A 26,025-nucleotide genomic window follows, 5' to 3' on the forward strand; every position below is an offset into this window, starting at 1 on the left:
TCGATGCTGTATCGTAGAGTGTTACTTCTGTACTAAGTGACACTGTAAGTTGTGAAGAATGCCAAAAAAGAAAAACAAGACGAGGAAGAAGGGAAAAGGGTAAGAGGATTGTTGCTTCCCTGACGCCATTTAACGATTCTAGTGTTTGTTTACTATAGTAAACAGCCCAGAATTTAAATCCCCCACCTCAGCTGCCAGTAAAATGTAATAAAACTTTTGTTGGAAAAGCTTGCAGGTGAAAGCTCAGTATTAAATGAAAAATTATTCACTTTGACTGAGCTACTAAGTAATGGTGCCTCAACAAGGCATGTACCTTTTATGTACCTGTACAAGTTTCTACCTTGTTCACCTGGAATTAGGAGACAGATGGCATGTAAGGTGAGTGCGTGTTAAACATCTAACTCTCCTCAAAGTCCGAAGGGACCAGTGGTATCGTGTAATGAACTGGCACTTAGAGCGCTGGAATTTTGAGCAGTGAAAGATTTATGAATATCGGCGATAAGATGTCTTTCAGTGTGTTTTCCAGAGAAGTTTGCTAAATTTCTGTCCCGAGGCTTCGCTCTCAACCCCGGATGAGGCTCCTCGTCCCGACTATTAAGTGTCTCCAAGACGACTTCTTCAACCCACTGGACGGGTTCTCATCCGGAAGACTGAAAACAGCAGACGTCAAACAAAATGTCACTAATTTTCCATCGTTTGAGCAGCTCCCAGACCTCCATCCCACATAACGTTCTGAGGACGCTTTAGGTTGCCACCTATGATGGCAATTTCTTCCTACATTAAACCGAGATAAATTGGAAACTTCCATAAATTGACTTCTTTTCTGCTGCCCTCACGTTTTTCCAAGCAGATCAGTCAGTTATTTTCCAGGCCTCTATCGGTACGGATGCCAGTGGGAATGGCTCCTGCACTTGCACAGATGTGTGTTTCTGATGATCACAGGCAAACCACTTGCTTTTATTCCTGCCCCAAGAGTCACAGCGTCACGAAGGACGGGCAGTGCCGAATAGGAGCGTGACACGTCTCTCACTGCTGGCAGCCCGCAGGCGCCTCGTGGTCCCGTAGGAGGCACTTACACAGCATCCATCTGGCCTATACTGGCCCACTTAAAGCCTTCCTCCTGTGGCACAATGACACCAATTATGTTCACGCCTCCACGGAACTCCCCGGTTACAATCGCTGGGCGACACGGCTCCGGTTCCAACCGCGGCATGAGCTGTAGGAGGCAGCCCTGCAATAAGACTTCATGGGGAGTTCCAGGTCCTCGCCGACCCCTTGGCGCATTGCCTCCGCATGGCCCTTGATGTATTCGAAGGCCCCGAGTCATAATGACATTCGCGTAGTGTTCTGCGCTTAGCGAGCTGCCTCTTGTGGTTCCCGTGCAGGAAAGGTAAGAAGGAGGGAAAGCAGGAGATCACAGCAGACATAGAGTCAGACGCGGAGAAGGCCAAGGCGAACGCAGCCCTGTGGGAGGCCAGACTGAATGTCACCGAGGCGTCGCGGGCTGAGTACCGCGAGGCCACTCGCAGGCTGGCACAAGTCAACGAGGAGCTCACGAGCCAGCGGCACCGTGCAGAGAAGGACATGGCGGACATCATCGCTTTCCTGAAGCTGAAGGAAGCTGAAAAGGAGCAGAAGGTTAGGAGTCGCTCAGAGATCGCGGGATTGGTCATCCTCGGGAGTATGAGTAAGAGCGGCTAGTGAGCGCTCCTGGGGAGCCGCAGCTGCCCTGGACGCCTGTCGACGGCCGTCTCACTTAGAGCAGGAAACACGCGGCAGAGTTCTGCATCGTGCAAACGTAAAAAAAAAAAAAAAAAAAAAAAAAGCGTTGCCGCTGTATTTTTGTGCGTCGCTAGATTATGCTCGTGATGTTTTGCTGTGTTATATGCAGTGCTGTGGAGTCGGAGTCGGAAGCAATCGTTGGGTTACCGGAGTTGGTAAAAATGTACCGACTCCGGCTAAATGTACCGTATGTGCCGGCGTATAAGTCGACCCGACGTATAAGTCGACCCCCAACAATTAGAGGTGTAATATACAGTAAGTCGACTCCCAAAAAAATTATGTGCAACTTTGGGCAGTGCTGTGGAGTCGGAGTCGGAAGCAATCATTGGGTCGGTAAAAATGTACCGACTCCGACTAAATGTACCGTATGTGCCGGCATATAAGTCGACCGCCAAAAATTAGAGGTATAATATAGGTTTAGGCCTACTGTCCCAAGATAAGTCGACCCCCAAAATAATGTGCAGCTTTTGGGCAGTGTGTGGAGTCGGAGTCTGAAGCAATTGTTGGGTTACTGGAGTCGGTAAAAATGTACCGACTCCGACTAAATGTACCGTATATGCCGGCGTATAAGTCAACCCCCAACAACTAGGTGTAATATACAGTAAGTTGACTCCCAAAAAAATTATGTGCAACTTTGGGCAGTGCTGTGGAGTCGGAGTCGGAAGCAATCATTGGGTCGGTAAAAATGTACCGACTCCGACTAAATGTACAGTATGCACCAGTCGATCAGTCTATCAGTCGATCAGCTAGCAGTCGATCCGGCATATAAATCGACCTCCAAAAATTAGAGGTGTAATATAAGTCGACCCCCCCAAAAAAAACGTGCAACTGTTGGGCAGTGCTGTGGAGTTGGAGTCGGAAGCACTCATTGGGTTACCGCGGTCGGAGTCGAAGGTTTTCCGTACCGACACCGCAGCCCCGGTTACGCGAGCGTTTAAGATGGAGAAGAGGAACTCGTAACACTCGAAACTGCTGGGAACTCCTACGCTCCGTTATGTAGTCAGTCGTGGAAATGACACCTGTCGATGCACGTGTACCGCAGGACTTCTCCGGCGTCGCTCTCGTTCGTGTGCCTGCGGATCAGTAACTTCGAGCAGCTCGCTATAATGCCGGCACTGACTTTTCTCTTTTAATTTTGTGATCGTTTCCTTCTGCGCTCGACCCGCTCCTTTCTTGCGCCTCGCAGATCGCCGAGCTGGAGGAAGAGCTAAGGGAGCAGAAGAAGGAAGCCGGAGAGCAGAACGAACGGATGGTAAACAAGGAATGCTTTTTCATATCTCTTCATGTTTCGCCCATATGTCACCTCTGCAGAAGAGTATGGAAATGAGGTGTTTTTTCTGCATAAGCAGAATAAAGAGAGCCCAGGGACAGGGTGTTACAGGACACTTTGGGGCAAACAGATCTGAAATGGATGGGGATTATTTGCACGTCTGACCAAAACCTACTTCTGGCATCATAGACGCTCACAGCACAGTGGCTTGCCAAGCGTAACTCCTAATAAATCATAATCATTGTCCTACATAACTCAAGGGTGTATATTGTTTATTTAGAAAAAAAAGGAGCATCATGAAAACTGCTCTTTGTTCCACTTGACCCCTAGTATTCCTTTTTAATTACAGGCGCGCTGCATTCATTGAAAAACAAAACAAACACAAAAAAGGCCTACATTTTGGACCGTACAGTCTAAAATTACGTTAATCCGGTTCTGCGGGCCCAAAAAACACATAATTAAAACTCGCATCGGCCCGGAGCGTGCGTACAAATTTCAATATGAGTCTCTCCCTCACGTGTTGCGTGAATCGTTCGTGTTAAACGAGCGCCGCGCCGTTTTCGTGTCTCGGGGCTTGGGCTCCCGAACAGAAGCGCTGCACGGATTTCCTCGTAATCCGCTACACTTTTGAGGGGACAAGTCGAGAACCTTGATTACTATTGCAGCAGTCTAATTGGCCTATCAAAACACGCTGCGTTTTAAATTTGGAAACGCGTAGCAAAGGCTAGCAGCTGTTTTCCATCTCTTCCATCTCTTACTTCATGTTGGTAAAAACGGGATGCAGTAAGCTTCGGAAAACAGAGGTTTGGTCTGGACAAACTTGAAACATCCCCAATTTAGAAAAGCATGGCAGTGTCACACTGGCACATATAGGCTCAGCTCTGGAAAATGTCGTAGCTCTCGGCCCCATAATGGCTTCGGTCGCCCGGCCTCGTGGTCCCCGCTTCCTCGGGGAAGGTGACAAAAGTGAACGACGCGCTCCAAAAGGACTTTCAACATCCTCGACTGGAGGAGGAATGAGCGATCCGCCAGGATGATGCCCGAACCAGGCGGTTCTCAATGGCGGGCCAGTCCATCGGCCGGGACGTTATTTCAAGAGTCGGATTTTTCCGCTTTCGTTGCGCTCGCCGAAGGCCGTTGGAAATGGCCGTGAAAACGCATCACACGAAGAGAGAATCGCAGCCGCAGCGCAAATGATTGTGCTTTTGATTGACGGGTGTCCGTTTCTGCAGAATGAGGAGTCAGCCAATTAAAATGCAGCATGAGTTGTGTTTTCCAAGGGCTCCTTTTTGGGTGACAAGGCCAGGTCTACTACTCAAATCAGAGAAATACCTTTCTGCAGGCACAATATACTGTATATATATGCATAAATATGTAATACATGTACGCGGAAGCTCCTCTACTTACGATGGTACGAGTTTCGATTTTTCGAAATTACGACGGTGCGATAGCTATACGCATCCGGTCGAATCCGTACTCCGAATTTTGAATTTCGATCTGTTCCCGCGCTTGCGATATGCGGTACGATACTCCCTCCCGATGCTGGGCGATGGCAGCGAGCCGCAGGATCCGCTCAACCAGTCTCTGTAGCGATCGCGCCAACGAGCGTAAACAACGAATCCTGTGTCGAAAGTGTTTTATTTTGTGTTTTCGCATCCCGTCATGTCTACTAAACGCCCATGTGCGCCTCCTGCTTAAATCTGCCCAGCCGTAGGCTATCGTAAGTGTTCTGAGCACGTCTAAGGTAGGCTCGGCCAGGCTATGATGTTCGGTAGGTGCGGTACTGTATTCTTTCTTGATTTTTCCACTTACGATTTTTCCACTTACGATGGGTTTATCGGAACATAACTCCGTCATTAGTCGAGGAGCATCTGTACACGTGCATGTACGTATCCATATATCCGTACATACTTTACATACATGTATGTATTTGGGCAGCCAGTGTTTTTCAGTGTAATGTACCCAAATCTCGTGAATATGTCGTACGTGTGTATATTCCACATACCACAGGCACGTAACTAAATGTTGTTGGTACACAATGTGTAAAAGTGGCATTTGAGAAAAAAGGTTGCCGTCGCAGGCTTTAAAGGAATGCCGGAGCAGCGGACGTTTGAGGATTTTGCGCCGAGTCCACTTTCCAAAGAGAGGGTTTGGGGAACGACTAATGGCCATCTTGCTACTACAGTCTGTTAGTTTTTGCTACCAGCTATAAGTGGTACTCTTCGGTTCCTGGAACATTAGGTCATACTCTTTCCCCAGAGGTTCGACTGCTTTTCTATTCCTAGGCACATAATTGCTCCCCTTTTTGAAGACAATTGGCATCTATCTGCATTCAACATATACAAAAAGGATGATTTTTTTGTGTAGGGTGGTGCATAAAAAAAAATCTTACCAGCTAAATCAGTGAAATGTTTCGGAGAGGAACGCCGGGGTTTAACATTAACGTTGGGCCCTTTTGCACAGAACTCGGAGACGGCTGGCGCCCGGGAATACTACATTTACTCATTTCGCAGATGCTTTTCTCCAAAGCAACTCACAGTACGGAGCTACCTGCAATTATTTATCCATTTATACAGCTCGGTATTTTTTTTTTATAATGGGGCAATTAAGGGTAGGAACCTTGCTCAAAGGACATCTGCTTACAACACTCGATGGAATTTGAACCCGTGACCTTCTGATCTAAAGGCAGTAGCTCAGTTCTACAAGAAGGTGCTGGCTTAGTAATGCCGGCAGTTTGAAGCAAATAGTGGGTTCACGGCCTGTGCTGGAACCTATGTACCAAATCACTTACTCACTGGTGGTCCGGAGCCTATCTCACAAGCATAGGGCACTAGGCGAGGCAGGGTACACCCCGGATGGGATGCCAGTCCATTACATGGTAGCCATGCACACAAAAATTGCAATTTAGTGTCACCAGTTAACCCGAAACACATGTATTTGGAGTGTGGGAGGAAACCAGAGCACTGCAAAGAAACAAGCAAACGCGGGGACATCGTACATCTCTGCCGAGACGAGACTGTGCCGTCCAGCTCTTACAGCCCTTGACTAATCTGTTGAAAAATGTAACGGAAGCCTGTTGACGACACTCTTCTCTACCCTTTATTGGTGTCCCATCAATGTCGGTGACGTTCCCCGTGTGACCACTGCAGGCCAGCGAATACACGCTCAGGATCAATGAGCTGGAGGAGAACTTTCGAAAGAGATCCAGAGATTTCCAGGCGACCCAAGGAGAACTTCAGATGATTATGGAGTTCCGCAAGAAGAAGGCCCAGATGGAGCAGGAGCTCCACGATGTAAGAAATCAGAAGAAGCCTGGAATTCCTACCAAACCCTGCTCGTCTTCAGCTGCAACACTTTAACAACTGCTCATGTTTTTCTGCGCAGCTCAAAGAGAAAGTTCACATCGGAGACAGAGATCACCGGGAACGTCTGGCACAAACGGAGCGCAAGTTCTTTAGGCACAAGGTACGGTTTTCTTTTCCTTTCGAAATACCGTACTAGTCGAGTCATCGCTGCGGTATGGAAAGGGGTAAAGCGAGGTAGCAACCTGCAGCACGTACCCATCGCTCATCTATGCAAATAATAATATCTAGGTTGCAGATCCCTCACGAGGGGATTTAAAGCTCGAAGTGGCAGTCGTGCAGGAAACGGTTGAACATAAAGAGGAATCAAGATTATTTCGGCTCATAAATTATGTCCCGCCGAAATGCTGCGATCTCAGATCGTTTGTACGATGACAAAGTGAGGAAGCATCACCGCTCCGGAGACGCTGAGCGCCATGTTTCCGTTGCAGCTCCGCCTGGAGAAGGAGGCCGAGCAGCAGGTCGCCAGGCTGGCCGAGAGAGCCCACAAGGAAGCCGTTGCGTGAGTGAATCCTTGCTGTCAAAATCCCGGGCTAATTTTACTCTCCATGCTGCGGGTCCCGTTTTCGCAAAGGGGGAGGGGTGGCAGAGAGAAACATAAATAATATTTATAGAAAGCAAGGTTATTATCTTGACCGCATGAGTTTCCCTCCCTGCGGATAGCGTACATGGGGTAAGGCGATGATTACGCTGTCCGCGGTCGAGGTCGTGCCGCGACCGCGCCAAGCCCCCTAGCGTTGGGACCGATGGAAACTACTTTGAACAACGAGCGTGTAGGACATACTTGTTCCACAGCCATACCGTAAGTGTGTTACCGCTGGACATCAACCAGGGCCTTTACAGACCAGTAGTATAACAGGTCTCATTTAAGCACCTCCGTTCTAGACTAAACACCAAACGTGTGTGGCCTTCCTTCGCTCGTTGGCGCTACGCCTTCAGATTTTGGCCCTAAACACGATAACGTTCCGTCCACTATGAAGAGCTCTAGAGCGCCTCCCTAGCGGTGCGGTCACACACTGCACTCTGAGCTACTGGTGTGTCACGGCAGCCGTCTCTGAACACCCTAACCCATCTTGTGGGGGACCATCCAAGGTAAGACCTGGATAAGAGGCTGCAACACCTGGGCCTGCCCCACCAACTCACACACACACAGTCTGAAACCGCTTGTCCCAAACGGGGTCGCGGCAAACTGGAGCCTAACTCGGCAACGCAGGGCGCAAGGCCGGAAGGGGAGGGGACACACCCAGGATGGGGTGCCGGTCCATCACAAGGCACCCCAAGTGGGACTCGAACCCCAGACCGGCCAGAGAAAAGGCACCGGCCAAACCCGCTGCGCCACCGTGCCCCCGTCTACTCGGCAACTCAACAGTCTAAACAGTCTAAGAAAGGCAAATGCTGTATTTCACCCATATCTTGAAAAAACTGAAGGTGAGCGAACGGTAGCACCTGGGAACTGCACAGCCGGATAAGCGCGCAGACTTTGAGCGCGACGGTTGGCCGTCGGACTCCACCGAAGGGCCTTGCCGGGAACCCTCGAGCACTGACCCTGAATTTCTCCAGCCAGATGCGGAAACAATAACGATTAGGGGCTGAGGGAGAAGGGAAACCACAGAGCTGCCTTCATACCGGGGGCAGAACGGAATGTGGCCCTAATGTACGCTGCGATGTAGGTATACATCATTACACCCAAAAAGCACGCCGTGTTTTAAATGACAGTGATTTGGGCACGGCTGATGATAGAGGGTCACGCTCGGGAAGACGCTGGAGAAGGGAAACGAAGGGGCTACTTGTCTTCCGCTGACAGGCAGCTGGACGAGGCGTCCCGCGTGGTGTTTGCCGAGAACGTCCGGCTGAACGAGGCGCTGGGCTACCACCTGAAGGAGGCGGAGGAGCTGAGGAAGTGCAGAGCTGCCCTGCTGGAGGAGAACGGTTCGCTCGCCCTGCGCAAGGTGGACCGTGGGGGCTCCCGTTGTTCGTTTGCATTTGTGGGGTCGCTGCCGTGGTTGCGGCTCAAACTTTTCCGCGGGTTTGGGTTCCAGCGGTGTCCCTCAGCATCAGACACCACTGCCCTTGGCAAACACACCTACCTCGGTCACACCTTGCAGGGTTGCCTGGTGACCCAAATACACTTACATACATACATACATACTTATATATATATATAATATATATATACACACACAAATACATATGACAGCGAGGTAAACATGGAATAAACACTCACAGGAATATTTAATTACAGAATTGAAGAAATCCGTTAAACTACATGCAGAAACTATTGCTTAGTGTAACACATGCAAGAACGTTTGGTCATTGACAGCCCGAACCAATCTCAACTATTGATTGTTAGTCTAATATCAGTAGCGAGACAGCAGATTGATTATTATTGTTATTATCACTATTGTTGTTGTTGTTTCATTGCTTTTCTCCAAACCAACTTATGGTGTTAAGCTGCCTATGAATGATTTACCCATTTACTCAGCTAGGTACTGCAAGGGTACTACAGCAGGAGGTGGGATTCAAACCAGAGTCCTTTAAGTTCTCCTGAAGACAGTCTATAAAAATGTAACCATTGATTCAGTTGGTTAAATCATTGCGAGTCACTGGCTTTGTGAGGTAGACTGATGAATGGAAGTTCTGCTCCAAAACAAAACATCCAGCTATTGGTAACGAATGAATGAATGATTAACTCAAAAGATATAGCAGAAGGAACACTTTTTGTTATAACTATCACATGTGCTGGTGCTGTTGTTGCATAAGAACACCTTTTGGTTTTCTGGTTCATTTTAGGTCACACATGGTTGTGGTGGGAACCAGTTTTTTTCTCCTAAATAATATTTTAATCCCCTCGTAATGGGTATTCGCCAAAGGGGGCTATTTCACAGAACAAAATAAGACCGTTAGCCAAGGGATGGGTGTAACCTCTTTAAATTTGGATACTCTTGGGTATGAGGTCGCATAGCGAATGTGCGTGTAATACGGCCTGGGACTGCAGCTCCTGGGTATACCTGGTGAGACCGAGAAGCAAACTGTCACGCATTACTTTAAACAATAATTAACAGTACATCTCTACCATATTATTTTAGTTCCACTGCAGAATGTTTATTAATTAACCATTTCATACCTATACAGTTAGGGCCATAAGTATTTGGACAGTGACAGAGTTTTCATAATTTTGGCTCTGCACGTCACCACAATGGATTCGAAATTAAACGATCAAGACGTGCTTGAAGCGTAGACTTTCAGCTTTAATTTAAATGTTCGATCAAAAATATTGTGTGAACCATGTGGGAATTACGACCATTTTTATACACAGCCCCCCCAACTTTAGGGGCTCAAAAATAATTGGAAAAACTAACAACCATAAATTAAACTGTCATTTTTAATACTTGGTTGCAAATCATTTGCAGTCACTGAATGACTGCCAGAAGTCTGGGACCCGTAGACATCGCCAGACGCTGGGTTTCTTCCCTGGTGATGCTCTGCCAGGCCTCCACTGCAGCAGTCTTTAGTTCCCGCTTGTTCTTGGAGTGTTTTGCCTTCAGAGAGTGAAATGCATGTTCAGGTCAGGTCAGGAGATTGACTTGGCCATTGCAGAACATTCCACTTCTTTGCCTTAAAGTCTTGGACAATGATATGAAGTGTGAAGACAATCCATCTGCAGCGCGACGTGCCGTACTATGAGTTTTGAAACATTTGGCTGAATCTGAGCAGATAATATAGGCCCATGTTCTTCAGAATTCATCCTGCTGCTTTAGTCAGCAGTCACATCAATAAATACAAGGGCACCATACAGACCCACACCATGACACTACCTCCACCACGTTTCATAGATAAGGTGGTATGCTTTGGATCATGAGCAGTTCCTTCCCTTCTCCATAATCTTCTCATCCCATCATTCTGGTACAAGTTGATCTTTGTCTCATCTGTCCATAGGATGTTGTTCCAGAACTGTACATGTTTTTTGGCAAACGCAAATCTGGTCTTCCTGTTTTTGAGGTTTACCAATGGTTTACATCTCTTGGTAAACCCTCTGTATTTACTTTGATGAAGCCTTCTCTTGATTTTTGACTTTGACACAGATACGCCTGCCTCCTGGAGGGTTGGTTGTTCTTGATCTGGTCAACTGTTGTGAAGGGGTTTTTCTTCAGCAAAGAAGGAATTCTTCTGCCATCCACCACAGCTGTTATTCGTGGTCTCCTGAGCCTTTTGGTGTTCCTGAGCTCACCAGTGTACTCTTTCTTCTCAAGAATGTACCAGATTGTTGATTTGGCCACAACTAATGTTTTTGCTATCTCTCTGATGGGTTTGTTTTGATGGCTTGCTTCACTGGAAGTGCCAGCTCTTTGGACTTCATATTGAGAGTAAACAGCAAGTTTACAAATACACACACTTGAAACCAGCTCTAGACTTTTTATCTGCTTACTTGTACATGACCTATTGAGGGAATAACACACACCTGGCCACGGAACAGTTGGGCAGTCGATTCTCCAGTTACTGCTGGTCTCTTAAAAAGGGGGGTGAACACACAGCAAACACTGTCCTTCCTACATTATTCTCCCAGTTTAGATGTAAATACCCTCAAATTAAAGCTGAATGTCTACACTTAAAGCACAACTTGACTGTTTCATTTCAAATGCATTGTGGTGGTGCACAGAGCCAAAAGGATGAAAATTGTGTCACTGTCCAAATACTTATAGGCCTAACTTTGTGTGCTGCGCTTCCATTTCCTCGCTGTTTTCAATTATCTGACTGCCTGTAGGTCCCATTCTGGTCAGATAATCAAGGCTGCACACTATGTCACAGCAGCACCTGTGTGTCTCTTGCCCCTCAGGAAACCAGCGAGATGATGGTTTTGGAAAACGTGACTCGGCTGAAGCGGCAAGCAGAGGAGATTGCGGCTCTCAAGGACGAGGTGACCTCCCTGGAACGGACCCTCGGCCTCATGGCTGCCAATTTTCAGCAAGAGCAGCGAGAGGCCCAGTGCCAGTTGCGAATGGGTGCGGAGGCGGCCCACGCCGAGGTGAACAGGCTGCAGAAGGCCCTGGCGGTGCAGGGACGGGAGATGGGCCGTGTGAAGTGGCTGGCCCGCCACCTGGTGGAGCAGCGCACCGAGCTCGAAAGCTTCTTCCACGAAGCGCTGGCACAGGTGCGGCAGGAAGTTCGGGCCAGCCAGGAGCAGTGTAGCCGGGCAGCACTGGGAGTCTACCGGCATGGGACAAGCGAAGTCCGCGTGGGCCGCCGCCACATCAGCACCTTCGACTGGAGGAAGCAGAGCACAAACAGTGCGCGCGCTGACCTGAAGAAGGCTGACAAGTGGTATGATTGTATACCCTACCAGTGTTATAATAGCAAGTTATAATAAGTGGAGAAACTTATGTTCAGAGCTCCAGGACCAGCAGTCTTTAGCCTTGCCTTTCTGCAAGACAAATCAAGTAACTGCAACTGATCTGACTGTATAGGAAGTGTGTACATTTTTACTCTATAAATATCACCAGTGTTCATTCTTTGGAGATTGTTTTTCAGGTCTCATGTGCAAGGTGCGAAGGTGGACATTTCTCAGCTCACATGGGAGCAGAAGGAGAAAGTACTCAGACTGCTTTTCGCCACAATGAACGGACTCAGGGCAAGGTAATGGTCCGGCAGGCACCCCACTTAATGGTTTTATGATGCATTCTAGAAAGCCAATTCTTAAGGTGCGTTTCTCCTCGTTGCGTTTTTATGGTGAATTCAGGACATGTGAACCATCATCTGGCATCATCATAAAACACAAAAATTAAAACACCGGAGTAATAAAGGAGCAGAGTGGCGTAGATCCTCAAGTCGTCTGTGAGAAAATAAATAGCTTCCCTTTAATCTCTGAAACAGCTGTTTTCTGAGTGCTGAGGATGCCATAAAACATTGCTGAGGTTCAAACCAGTTCTCCTTTCGGTCCAACAGCATGAAAAAGAAGGGAGTCTGGGTACAGTGGTAAAAATAGGAAGCCGCAGAGTGTTGTGCTGGGAAATAAACATGTGGCCCATCAGAACATCCGTCAGCCCTGCCTCACGTGCAGCTGACATCGAGGGCTCTCAACGTGCACGGCCCCGGCAACAGCTGCACGTGGTGTGATTTTCAAGGGAGGGCCACCTTCTAGTTCAACATGCAACGCCGGCTTAGCCAGCGACGTCCACTACAAGGGACGTTTGCTGAACACTGCTCTGAACTTCAGGACAATTCAGTTATGCAAAATCAGTCACCTACACGTGACAGCGTTTGTCCAACCAACCCCACTTTGTTTTCTGTGCAGGAAATCCACCCAGCTCTTAACCTTTCCTCGGTCTGCAGCGAGAGAGAACAATGTCAGCAACCCAAGGTAGGACAAATCCCAAACTTTTTTTTTTTAATAAAAGAATTTGCTGAAGTTTTTCTAAGTTTTTCTTGTGTTGTGTTTCTTAGAGCTGCAGAACAGATGACAAAGGTGACCTTCATCACACAGGCACCTGTGTCCACCGTGCCCTTGCCAGTCAGCAGGTTACCACCCATCAAGACCTCATGAGCAGAAAGCAGCCCCTCTCTCATGGGCACTATTAAAGCACAATGTTTGAAAACTGCTACACTGACATATTATACTGTAAAACCAAGCATTGTGCATTTCAACAATTCAAATATGGCATTTCCTTTAACTGCTTGTACTAAGAGTTTCTAAAATACTTCTATAGATACAATTTTTCTTCTAAGAGAACTTTTAAAATCCACTTTTGCATTTAGTACATGTTATAGGAGCAGTGCTGTTTACTTGGAAAATCTATGCAGGCAAACTTACATTTGAAGTGATTTGTCACCTTGGTGAATAAGGTGTGTGGGCTAGTAACACTACATGGTATCCGTTGTAAGTCTCTTTGGACAAAAGCGTCTGCTAAGTGTATAAATCTAAACGTTTTTGGGTAACAGCTGATAAATAAAAGGCTTACTGTTTGTGTTGATTTGACAATTGCTTCACAGACATCTGTGTGTGATGCAACATGAGCTAAAGAACTGCTAGTTTAATTCAAAAACGTCACATTCTGGAGAGAACGAATAACATGTTATACACCCTGACATTCAAGAAACAGTTCCATGTGGGCACAATCAAGTTATTAATTGTACAGGTCATTTCATTCAATAATCTTATGGGGAAAATCTACAGGACTACTGTTGTCATGTTAGGACTACTGCATATACTATACAATGTTACAGCTTCGTTACACAAGTCAACCTACATCACCTGTAAGTAGAAACCTGTATAGTTCAGAAAAAATGTTACTGAACACATGAAATGTCACAGGCAGTTGTGCAGCAGCAAAAATGACAGAAGAATGAAATGACCAGTAAATTAGCATTTGTCTGAACTTTAAGGCCTACTTTTACACTTGTGTTGTGGAGGTTTGTTGGTTTCATGATCAGTGGCAGTTAAGGGGAAGAGACAGTCACTTAAAATCTAGTGCTCCCTCGATCAAGGAGTTGCAGGAGATTTTCTTGCCAGGAAGTCAGCTTAGCGCCCCATCGTGGGCATGGTCACAGCAGGCGATTTCAAGGTGGCATCCTCTGCCTTCCACTGCGAGGTGACCGTCTTGATCTGAGTGTAAAAGTAGATTCCCTGTGGAGGAGAAACAGACCGACAGATGCACTAAACTGAGGACAACTAAGAACATACGCAGCAATAGCACAGGTGTGACCACTAAACTATTCATATGAAGAAAGGTATGATGGGTTATTTGTTCCTCTAGATGAGGGAGTAGGAGGAAGAAATTCCTGTGACCTTCCTCTTCTTGCTTCCAACACAAACCCCCCAGAAGTGAACTCTGCCAGGTTATGTAGCGGTACTCACCTGTTTACCGTAAAAGTTGGTGTCACCACGGAAAGAACCCCTGGAACCCGTGAAGGAGAACATGGGCAGAGGGACCGGGATGGGGACGTTCACACCGACCTGACAGAAAACAGAAGAGGACACGCCACCGTTCAGCACAAGTGCTCCCACAGTATCCAAACAGCTGTTGCTCTTGCCTTTTCAGCCCTTCTACAGATGGAAGCAACTGATCACGGGAATCATTAAACCTTGACAAACCACAGAGGACAGCGATGCAAACTATCATTTGCATTCCTGCGTGTGTTAAAAAGAAAAAAGTAAACAAAACATTGTTTTTCAGGGAATGGAAACTGGCGCTGCTTTACCGGAACCTCTGAAAAACGTAGGAGTAATTTTGGATGCGGCATCTAGGTCCCTTCGGCCAGGGAGGGAGCAGAAGCTTGGAAACAGCCAGAGCACATGGCCCATGCCGCGAACATGTGAACAGCAAACAGAGGGGGACAGCTCTGCTCCGCAAGCAAACAAACAGAGCAAATGCAAACCCTGGAGTCACACAAAAACTACGAAAATTAAACGGACGGAAAAGGAATCCCCTTTTGGGGTTTATTTTAAGATAACCTCTCCAACGAGCTTACGGAAAATACTTTTTCTTAATTTTTTTTTTCTATTAATTGAAAAGGCACATATTTGCCATAGCTATTTCCAGGAGGCATGTTTTCAGGAGGAACGATTTAGAACAGAAGCAAACACCGAATTTTCTGAAATGGAATGGGGGAGGGAAAGAACTAGTTTGCATGTGCTGGTAACACGTGTCAAACAGCCTGCAATCTCAGGTCAGTTTTTAAAAAAAAAAAAAAAAGAACAAAAGTGCAGGGGATCAGGCCCTTCTCTCACCTGGCCCACCTCCACCTCATGCGTGTATTTGCGGGCTGTAGCCCCATTGGTGGTAAAGATGGCCGTGCCATTGCCGTAGGGGTTCTTGTTAACAATTCCGACAGCCTCATCCAGGCTGTCGGCCTCCAGGACGAGAAGCACCGGCCCGAAGATCTCTTCCGTGTAGCACTTCATCTGGGGCTAGGGGCACAGGGGACAAAAAAACACAATAACTTTACTACACAAACGTACCTATTTGTTCCACACTGGCCAAACATACCTAGGTCACTTTCCATATTCACATTTATTTATTTAGTAGATTCTCTTCTTCAAAGTGACTTTCAATGAACTCTCTGTGGTGTTACGAGCCCACACACCTTATTCACCAAGGTGACTTAGACTGCTAGACACATTACTTACAATGGGTCGCTCATCCATACATCAGTGGAACACATGCCCTCTGTCATTCACACATTGTGGGGCAACCTGAATAGCGTGTCTCTGGACTGTGGGAGGAAACCAGAGCACCCGCAAAAAACCCATGTAGACACGGGGGAACATGCAAACTCCATACAGGCTGAGCGGGGATTGACCCCACGTCCCCTCGCACCACCCAGGCACTGAGAGACAGGAACGCTACTTGCTGTAGCGCCATGCTGCCCACCAAAAACATACAGCATATCATACACACTCCTCACATCCCCCTATCAACCAAGTGTACCTCACAAAACTGTACAGATATAGTGTCTTTCCACGATGGAAACAGGGGAAAACATAAGACACCAATCTATTGCATTAATGGGGTTAATTCTCTGCATGAAATCATCCTGTTATGCAAAATCCTTGTGCGAGGGGAACAAATTAACATTACTTATTACTGGAATTTCTGCGCATGACAAGGGACCACATATCATCACAAACATATTTGATGCTGATGATCATTTCATCAGGAGATAGAAGCTTTATTTATACAAGCATAACATATTCATTTTATTAAAGCAATTTTTATGATCATTGCCACTGGCAGTACAAAAGGAAGAAAGGAGGAGGACACGGTCCTCATCACCCTTTTATTTAAACCTACCCTGGCAGTAAGAGGGTATGTGACCTGGACAGGAAGCTCATCCCTACTGAACAGAATCCGTTTCAGTGTCCAGTCCCTGACTTATCTCTTACCCCTCACGGTTGCATAAATAGCATGCATAAAAACAAGTGTCACTCAGGACCAAGTTTGTCCTCAGTTCTGCTGCCTCAAATTAACTGGTGTCACAATGATTTAAACAACAGTTAACATTCACATGTTTACAGCTAAATTCTATAAACGAATCAAATGAACCAGGTTTGAATCTCACCTCCTGGTGTAGTACCATTGAGTATTTGCCTTGAATCGCACCAGTAAAAATGACCCTTGTCAGTAAACGGGGAAAACAATGTACGTAGCTTAATGACAAGTGGCTTTGGAGAAAGCACCAGCTAAACAAATAAGTAATAGCACTCAACCTGCTGATTCAGTTGTGATAGATATTAATAAATAGTTATAATTAGTTCAGAGCGCGCCAGTGTATTGGGATGTTTGCCCTTGTTGCTTTGCACAAAAGGTAACGAAGTTTCTGTACGTAGCTAAATTTGTTGTGTTCGATATTCCCATGAGTTTTTAATTCTGTATTTACTCCGCTGTTGTTCCGGAGATGTGCGGCCGGCGTGTGGTAGTACTGTCCGCTGTCTGTCAGAACTGTGGAAAAGAGATGAGTGAAAGAAAAATGACCTCGTAATGGACAAAAATGCTGTTGTGCTGAATCACGAGCCTCTTTCATTGTACGGAGCCCCATTATGTGAGCAATGTGAGTACCAAGCAGCATATTTACTTTTCATGTGTTGCTTTCAGCCCACAGACTGAGTAAACCGGGAAAGAAATACATATTTATGAAACACAAAATGTCTCACGTGCACCTCTTAAGACGTTACTGACGTTCAAAATAAATACTGATCTATTTTGGTCAGTTTCCACACGTATTCTGCTGTCACTTGAGTCATTAACACTTGAGGAAAAAGCCAACAACAAGACTTCTGACCGTGACTTTGCTCAGGATGGTCGGCCCCACAAAGTTGCCGTTCTCGTAGCCCTTGACTTGAACGTTGCGCCCATCCAGCAGCAGAGTGGCACCCTCATCCACGCCGCTTTGGATCAGGCTTTCCACACGGGCTTTGGCCTGGGGTGTGATCAGGGGCCCCACATCCGCCCCTGGCTGGTCACCTGGGCAGGATTCCACAACAAGCATGCGGTGAGGTCTCTCAAACACTGACTCTAGGGGTCTCCCAACACTTTCGTGCCGGCCAACAGTCCAAGGCTTTCATGCCCTACAAATTACAGTGTGTTCCTGAGCAAACAACAGCATCAGCTTGCTCCATAGCCCATACCCAGCTTCTTGTTGCTGAGGTCCTGCTCCTTCTCACTGGAAGCAGTCATCACACTACATACTGAACAATAAGTCCCTGATAACATATTCTGTTAAATTTGATCTGCTCAAGAGGCCACTTGGGCGGCTCATGGTCGGGTAATCTATATGCAGGAGGGGACAGGGACAGGCACAGTGGGGGTGGCTAGGAAGTCATGGTCAGCTGGAAGGGGAGGCCATACCTGCATTGACGCGTAGTGCCTTGGCGCGCTCCAGCAGCTCGGGCAGCCAGCTGCGGGCCTCACCCACCAGTATGGCGGTCGACAGGGCCATACAACGCTGGCCTGCTGCCCCGAAGGCTGCCCCCACCAGCTGGTTTAGTGTGTTCTCCTTGTTGGCATCAGGCATCACCACACCGTGGTTCTTTGCTCCCTGGAAACACATGGAGCGGCCTTCAGGATGTGCCGGCACCCAACACTTTGTTAAAGCAGCAGATCCAAAGGAAACACTGCTAGCCATAGTCTGCGTAACTGTGGTTGGGTCAGGACAACATCAACATACGTCTGAGCTAATCTTTACTACCTTAGGGGTGGTCAGTCCTCGTTCTAGAGCACCTAAATAATAACTGGATGCTCGACAAATCCGCATCTTATTATTTATAATGATTCCACCCTGAGTAACCAAACTAAAACCACTGTAAAGGCAATGCTTTGTAAATATTGAAAAGCTCAATCTTCCCATTTTACTTTGTCTAAGACCTTGCACTGGGGCTATAAAACTGCAGAGCTGCAATTATGCAACATCAGTACCACAGCTCTACAGCATTCCACACTGCTACATGAACCATTTGATGACCCAAGACCAGATTCAGAACCTGCTCATGTGACAAATTGCTCCCTAAATTAAAACTACAAATTAAAAACCTTGGGTTATAATACAGAATGTTGTACAGGGAGGGTTTTGGAATGGAAGAGTGTAAAAAACAAACATTTAAACTTTTCATGACCCACCCAGTAATCAAAACTTACAATACCAATACAATCATTAAGGTTTGTTTCAGTCAGCATTTTTTGCCCAAGCAAAACAGCACACAATTAAACATGAACAGAAACCAGTTTATAATTAGCAAGCAGAATAAGTATAATTGCAGATCAGCAGACTATTAGTGGTCAGAATTTCAGGATTTGGCATTTTCCGGACTACTCTAAAAAGCACACGCTCCTTTGCGTTTGCAAAGACAGACACTAACTGTCCTTTTACCTCTGTCAACAAACATTCATTACATATTTTAAAAAAAAAAAAAAAAAAAAAAAAAAAAACATATACATTTAAGCCACTTTGAGCAGCTCTTTCCACCCATTTCATACAATTATAAAAAGATTTACGATTCAGGCCAACAAGTGCACTAAAGACACGTGCACCCTAATTTTTCCATTCCACGTAAAATTAGAATTTAAATTCTTCACCAGTGCCCTACTGCTTGGTGCTAGACTGCTCATTTGGGGAAATACATTTGACCAGTTAATTTGACTCTTACTGTACCACAAATTATTTTAGTCATACTTCCATTAAAGTGGCACATTTACATGACATAAAACCAAAAGTGTGCTCATCTTTTTCACACATTTAGAGAAGTCCCTGAGGAATAAGTTGCCTTTCCCATCATAACAAAGATGCCTTCTGTTACTCTGATCATAACTTCAACGGGGTCAGAGTTTGTGGGGTTGTGCTGCCACCTGGCGGCCAAAGAGGTTAGTGCAAACACCCTTGATACCTCTTACCTGCATCTTAACACCTGAGCACACATTTACGTTTATTTATTTAGCAAAAACTTTTCTTCAAAGCAACTTCCAATGAACTCCACGTAGTGTTATCAGTTACCAAGGTGACTTACACTGCTAGATACACTACTTACAATGGGTCACTCATCCATACATAAGTGGAACACACACACTGTCACTCACACTACGGATGAACCTGAACAACATGTCTGAACTGTGGGAGGAAACCAGAGCACTCAGAGGAAACCCACACAGACAAGGGGAGGACATGCAAACTCCACACAGACTGAGCAGGTATCGAACCCATGTCCCCTCGCACCACTCAGGCGCTGTGAAACAGCAACGCTACTCGCTGTGCACAATTATTTACCTGTTTATACAGCTGGGTAATTTTACTGGAGCACTTTAAGGTAAGTACCTTGCTCAAGGGTACTATAGCCAGAGGTGGGCATTGAATCTGCAACCTTTGGATTCAAAGGCAGTAACTGTAACCACTACGCTACCAGCCGGCCACATGTCAAATGATTGCACCAAACATTATCTAAACATTTCCAGCCATTTAAACTTTGTCAAAGGTTGCATGGTGTTGTCTGCAACTACCATCTGCAGCAGGTAGCACAGGGGTAAAATTGCTGCCTTGCAGCATAAGGAGCAAGACATAAACCCCTACTCCTGTTGCAGTGCCCTTGATCAAGGTGCACTGTAGGCAGATACAATGCAGAACCACGTATAAAGCGGTCAGGAGTTGAATGCAGTTCCATCCCCCTCTTTTTCATAGGTTTCAGATTTAATAAGTTTTTTGAAGTGCATGTACTGGTTCAGTGAACGTTCAAAGTTGCCTATTTTCCACATGCGTCATGGAGCGTTTACCAAAATTTCTGGATACAATTTATATCCTTCAATTGTTCAGTTCCCAAAAAAATTGATACAACAAAGCAGTTGACTTTGTACCTGTAACTTCTATCACAGATATTACAATCATTGCATGACTGTATTTCAGCAGCTAAGTCACTACCCTGAACCAAATCATGCTATAATTTCAGTTCTGCTTAACATGCAGTAACATTTTACTGGGGTGAACACTCCCCCCCCCGTCATCCTAGAAAACAGACATTACATGACTGAGAAATGCATACCGAGCATTCTGCTCACACATTTGGTTCAATGTGCTGTCCATTATGGGGTTCATTCAATCGATAGTTAAAGAAATGAAGACCTCATATTTTAGTGGGAATGCTACATACACAGGGGGCCAAAAGGACAAGGGTAGAAAAGTCCGGCATAAAGCAGTTTGAACAAGATAGTTAGTATTCCCACTCACAGCCATACTGAGAAACACGCAACTCCTACCATGTTGGACTGCACCCTCTTGCCGTTCTTAGAGCCTCTCTCGTAAATGTACTCCCCAGCTTGGTTGGAGCCCACAAAACTTATGGCCTTGATGGCAGGATGATCACAAATGAAGTTTACAGCTGGGGAGACAGAACACGCACAGGGGTATCACCTCAGAAAACAAGAAAAACACCATATTAATGGAAATTGCAGAAGAACCATATGCTCAAAATTGAGGGGCCCCAGAGGATGGAGCCTCTCACCTTCATGCTGGCCGTGTATGATATTGAGGGTTCCATCAGGAGCTCCAGCATCCTGCAGCATTTTGGCCAGCAGCATTGCGCATCCAGGCACCCTTTCGGAGGGCTTCAATAAATATGTGTTGCCACAAACCATGCCCATGGGAAACATCCAGAGAGGGATCATAGCCGGGAAGTTGAAGGGCGTGATGCCGGCACATACGCCAAGCGGCAGCCGGTAGGTGTGGGTGTCCATGTCCTTGGTGATGGACGGTAACGTCTCTCCCAGCATGAGGGAGGTGATGCCGCAGGCGTGCTCCACCACCTCTGAAAGGGACAGACAGTGCAGAACCACTGAACATCAACCGAAAAGGTAAGGACTGGTTGTCCCAGAAGATTCTGGCAAATTTACTTCACACAAGAAGCAGAACATGCTATTCCAGCTTCTCCCTTGACGAAACATCAGGTACAGACAACATTCAGAGCATCTGACCTCTGAGCAATGACCCATGCGAGTGCAGCAATTCACCGGACCGATATCTGGTCAATGCAGCAACTCTTCAGTCAATTATAAGAGGCATTAACACTGACAGCGGGTGCCTTTGTAACCGATGCCGTCGACTTACGCAATCCACGGAATACGTCCCCCTCGCCATCAGCCAGCGTCTTGCCCTGCTCCAGCGTGATCAGCTTCGCCAACTCCTTCTGCAACATCACACGGCACAAAGGTGGTGAGGCAAAGGTCTCGTTTTTGCTGGTGAATTAGCAGGTTTTACCAAGATCTTTGAGAGCTGCACATTGCGGTGGACAGCAGCGTTAGACACTGGACGTGAAGATTATGAATTTATAAAACCAGTTGGAAACTGCCATGAGATCAGTGGTTTACATGTTTCACTTAAATTCAAGATTGCTTTTCAGCACTTTCCACAGACAGATTAAAGTAAAATTAACAAATTACAGTGGCTCCTCACCTTATGAATACAACTGGAACTAGAAATCTATTAGTAGCTTAATTTGTCTGTAAAGTTAAAGTTGCATTTACCACTAATACACAGTTAATACAATTTTAGTAATTGATGTCCCTCCATTTATTCACTGGGTGGGTCCTGTAATTGGATAAAACTAAAACAAATTTTCATACATACTTCTCAGTTTCTTACTAACTTTGAACAACATTAAGATTTCCAAATAAATAAATAATGCAACTTTGCATTTAATTCATCTCGACTGGTTGAGCAATTCACCTCATAATCCTGTGCAACATTTGTCATTTTGGCCACTTTCAATTGTTAATCTACACAAACAGTTAATAATACAGACACCCTAGGTCTATTTAAAGGTTAGGTTCTGTAAAAACCTCAGGTATACAACACTTTCATTTTTATTAACTTCAAACTACACTGCTAATTTAAAATGTCTTCAAATACAAAAAAAAAAAAATTCCCTGTACAAAATTGCCATTTAATGCTGACTTAACCGATCACCCCATAAAAAAGGGAAATGCTGGTCATTGTGTTACTGATCATGGACGGACGGACGCACGCGCGCACACACACAGAGAGGAAATGAGTTGAACGAAGGCAGTCCCATACTCCCATATTGAGTCCATTTTACTGTCAACTAATGGCTGGTGAAATGCAGGTCACTTTTGCGCCACAACACAGTTTAGAAAAATGATGAAAAACAAAAATAAATCGTTTGGAAAATGCATCTTTGAAAATCTGAGACTCGTTTGTAACATGAAGAGTCAGTGCATACTTTGCTCTCCTTACGGTCTCCGGCAAATGCAAACCTGACACCTGCGAAAACCTTTAAATGTTACTATGTGTGGTAACCAAGTCCTTTCCCAGCATTACAATGTTTTCCTTGATGAGCTGTTGATAGCGCAAGAAGATCTGCTGACGGGTCAAGATGGAAGTCTCCGACCAGGAGTGGTAGGCCCTCGAGCAGGAGTCCACTGCAGCCAACATCTCCGCCTGGGTGGCTTTGGGGACCCGTCCAATAACCTCGTTGGTGGCCTGATGAGATACATGGCACCAAGATTCATACAAGGAGCTTGAGTATTTCAAATAAGAATGCTCTTTGTCTCAGAAACTTCACCCCAGCTAGCGACTGCAAATCGATTAGTAAGGCATCATCAGTACAGTGCAAGATGAGGTACACAACAACGCACGTCCCAAAGGTCCTAGTGCACTAGTTAACGTTCCCCTTAGCTAGTGTTTCATTCAACTTGATGCTTGTAGTTACTTGTACGTAGTAAGGAATGTTACTTTTCACGGTATGGTAACATTCAAGGGCTTGAGCATATCCGCTGAAAACCAGTCTTGCTCAGCTCAACCCCCCCCCAAAACTGTAGGAATGAAGTCCATTTTAGGGATTAATGATTATTACAACATTCTTCAAAGATACATGATTCCATCAGGCTGAATTCTGATGTCTGACAATCAGCTGTTTTCTTCTGTTCACCATTTACACAGAGGTAAGGCAGCTTATTCCCATATGTAAGTCAATTTACAGTGTTAAGTGACCTGCAAATATTTACCCATTTATACAACTGGGTAATTTTACTTGAGCAAGAGCAGCTGTTCTGTTTAACTGACACTCTGCACAGGAACAACTGAAAGAATTAACTGGTTCAAAGAACTTCATCTTCTGTAACAGACATGGGTCACAATTATTATTAACCAGAGGAGCACAGGTCCAAGGAACACTATGTAAGACCATATCTGCCAACAGTGATTCTCAGCTGTGTTTACTGCCATTATTCCTCTTCCATTTGTTTCCTTTTACTTACTTATTTGTAGACAGTACGGTATATTTGTCAAAAAGTTATTTAGAGTGAATCCAGTGTGTCAGTCACTACATTGATTCTTCTATTGTAATGCTGCTGTATGTATGCCTCGTTTAATTTCCTTCAGAATCAATAAAAATCTCCATTGACATTTAAAATGCAGGCAGCACCATGGCACAGAGAGTAGCTCTGCTGTCTCACAGCACCTGGGTGGTGTGAGATGATGTGTGTTTGATCCCCGTTCAGTCTGTGGAGTTTGCATGTTCTCCCCGTGTCTGCGTGGGTTTCCTCCGGGTGCTCTGGTTTCCTCCCACACTCCAAAGATATGCTGTTCAGGTTCCCCCATAGTGTGAGTTCCACTGATGTATGGATGAGTGATCCATTGTAAGTAGTGTATCTAGCAGTGTAAGTCACCTTGGTGAATAAGGTGTGTGTGTTGATAACACTACATAGAGTTCATTGGAAGTCGCTTTGGAGAAAAGCGTCTTAAATAAATGTAAAATCACTGACATCAAGACCTCCAGTGGGAAGACATTTTAAAAGGAATATTAAAGGTGTGTCAAATACTCACAGGGTTGTGGATGTCCACCCATTCTGAAGTCTTAGATTCCACAAACTTCCCATCTATGAACAGCTTGGTTGTTGGCTGTGTGAGGCAGGTTGCAAACAGCTTCGTTAGACAAACACACATTTGTTCAGCGCAAGCTTAGTCCTGTGAATAATACACCAGTGATGCTAATGTATTATTAACCTTTAATCATCTCACACCTTTGTACAAGGTGACTGACAATGTTAAACACTTTATTTACTAATTCATAAAGCAGGGAATTCTTGCTGGATCAATCTAGGGTATGTACTGCACTTTGGTCAAGGACACCACAAAAAGGGGGGATTTGAACCAACAATCTTCAGACTGCAAGAAAACAGCGCCGATCGGTGCCGATTCATACTTCTCCTTCACACATTTACTTGCCAAATTAAGGTAACAAAGGACAGGATCTCACCGCTGATGTGGAGTAACACATGCGCCCAGCCTGATGGAGTGCCTGAAAAGAGGGAGTAAATCACAGTGACAGTGTCACCCTGACCTCAGCATGGTGCATGTCACGTGGTGCACATCTGGCAAAAGTCAGATCTTGAATCAAGTAGCAGGCCTGTGTGTGTGTGTGTGTGTCTACATACAATACGTACATGCCTGCGTTCAGAAGAAGCAGAGGAGTGTAAGTAACTGTAAGTGTAACCCACCGATGAGTAATAAATGGAAACAAACCCCAGACTTCCCAACAGCTGCTGGCAAACTGCAGCCTGAGCGTAGCGCGCGCACAGAACGCGCGCACACAGACGTAATTCGACATATTTAAGAGTTTTCAGTGATGGTCTGGAAACCAGTGTATAAATGAATACGTTTTCTCACAGTGCGCGGCTGAGAGCAAAGGAATGCTCTCGGTGGGAAAACTATATTTGTCCGAAAGCGACGTGACAGAACTTAGCCTAGTTAAGTCGTCGCGCCAACTCGTTAACTAGTCTAGGGGAGTCAAGCAGAGTCAGTACAAAACAAATGAAGTGAGGGAAAGGGATTTTGTTAACAAGCAAAACAAACGCGCAGCCCTGTTTCTGGCACCGCACTGATAAAAATCCGACTTCACAATCTGCGAATTAAAATGAAAGTTGAAGTGAAATACACTCCTCCTCCTCCCTCTCTCAGAGAGAGTCTCTGACTCTGTGTGTGTCTGTGCGCGAGCACTGACCCACTGTTGTCTACGTGTGATGTCCTACACTACCGAAACGTAGCAATGCGCTGACTTACCTTTGCCTTGCAAAGTGACTTTATTAATACCGTTGCCATGTTTTAAAACGCGTTTTTTTTTTTTTTTTTTTTTTGCTTCCTTTAACAGTCCCCAAAATCAAAACCCCAACCCCCCTCTTCGGAACTCGTCCAAAAAGCCAGAACCCTTCAACTCGGGTCGCACGGGTATGCGGTGGGCGGGATTTACACGGAGCCAGCAGCTCATTCGCTACAGGAATGAAACGCCCTCAAAAGGGCATAAGCTATTGGTTCATTTGTCAAAACTCTTAACCCATCATGTTAAAAAAAGAGCAGATGAAAGTCCACCATTCTCGCACGCCATTGGCAAGAAATCAATACATTTCTGTCCTATTTTTAATTGGATGAAACTGTTGGCAATCATGCCGATTTACATAACATCTTTTCATTGTATCCAGTCCAAAACAGAGTGAATTTAAAAACACTATTTAAACAGTGCTGCTATTAATTCGCCGTTTTGCTGGAGAGTGAGCGTGTTTTGTCTGATAATCCGTGTGTATAGCTCGTGCACAACAAATGCTGGACGGCTTGACGTCACGTGTGATT

At 45.7% G+C, this 26,025-nt stretch overlaps 2 protein-coding genes across 2 annotated transcripts; one reads left to right on the plus strand and one right to left on the minus strand.

Moving 5' to 3' along the window:
• LOC108941491 (basal body-orientation factor 1-like) lies at positions 1–13,814 on the plus strand. The gene is made up of 11 exons (XM_018764201.2): positions 1–99; positions 1,386–1,638; positions 2,969–3,034; positions 6,202–6,345; positions 6,437–6,517; positions 6,846–6,916; positions 8,219–8,363; positions 11,249–11,733; positions 11,941–12,045; positions 12,704–12,769; positions 12,853–13,814. The coding sequence occupies exons 1-11, from the start codon at positions 59–61 to the stop codon at positions 12,950–12,952; spliced, it is 1,557 nt and encodes a 518-aa protein (XP_018619717.1). The 5' UTR covers positions 1–58; the 3' UTR covers positions 12,953–13,814.
• aldh6a1 (aldehyde dehydrogenase 6 family, member A1) lies at positions 13,252–25,634 on the minus strand. Its single transcript, XM_018764200.2, has 12 exons — positions 25,462–25,634; positions 24,659–24,700; positions 24,226–24,300; positions 22,720–22,881; positions 21,490–21,568; positions 20,888–21,190; positions 20,643–20,764; positions 17,754–17,943; positions 17,188–17,369; positions 15,137–15,316; positions 14,264–14,362; positions 13,252–14,032 (listed from the first exon to the last, which is right to left on the minus strand). The coding sequence occupies exons 1-12, from the start codon at positions 25,498–25,500 to the stop codon at positions 13,928–13,930; spliced, it is 1,578 nt and encodes a 525-aa protein (XP_018619716.1). The 5' UTR covers positions 25,501–25,634; the 3' UTR covers positions 13,252–13,927.
• Positions 25,635–26,025: the final 391 nt, after the last annotated feature.

The sequence above is a fragment of the Scleropages formosus genome, chromosome 15 (genome assembly GCF_900964775.1).
Source record: "Scleropages formosus chromosome 15, fSclFor1.1, whole genome shotgun sequence".
NCBI classification, from domain to species: domain Eukaryota; kingdom Metazoa; phylum Chordata; class Actinopteri; order Osteoglossiformes; family Osteoglossidae; genus Scleropages; species Scleropages formosus.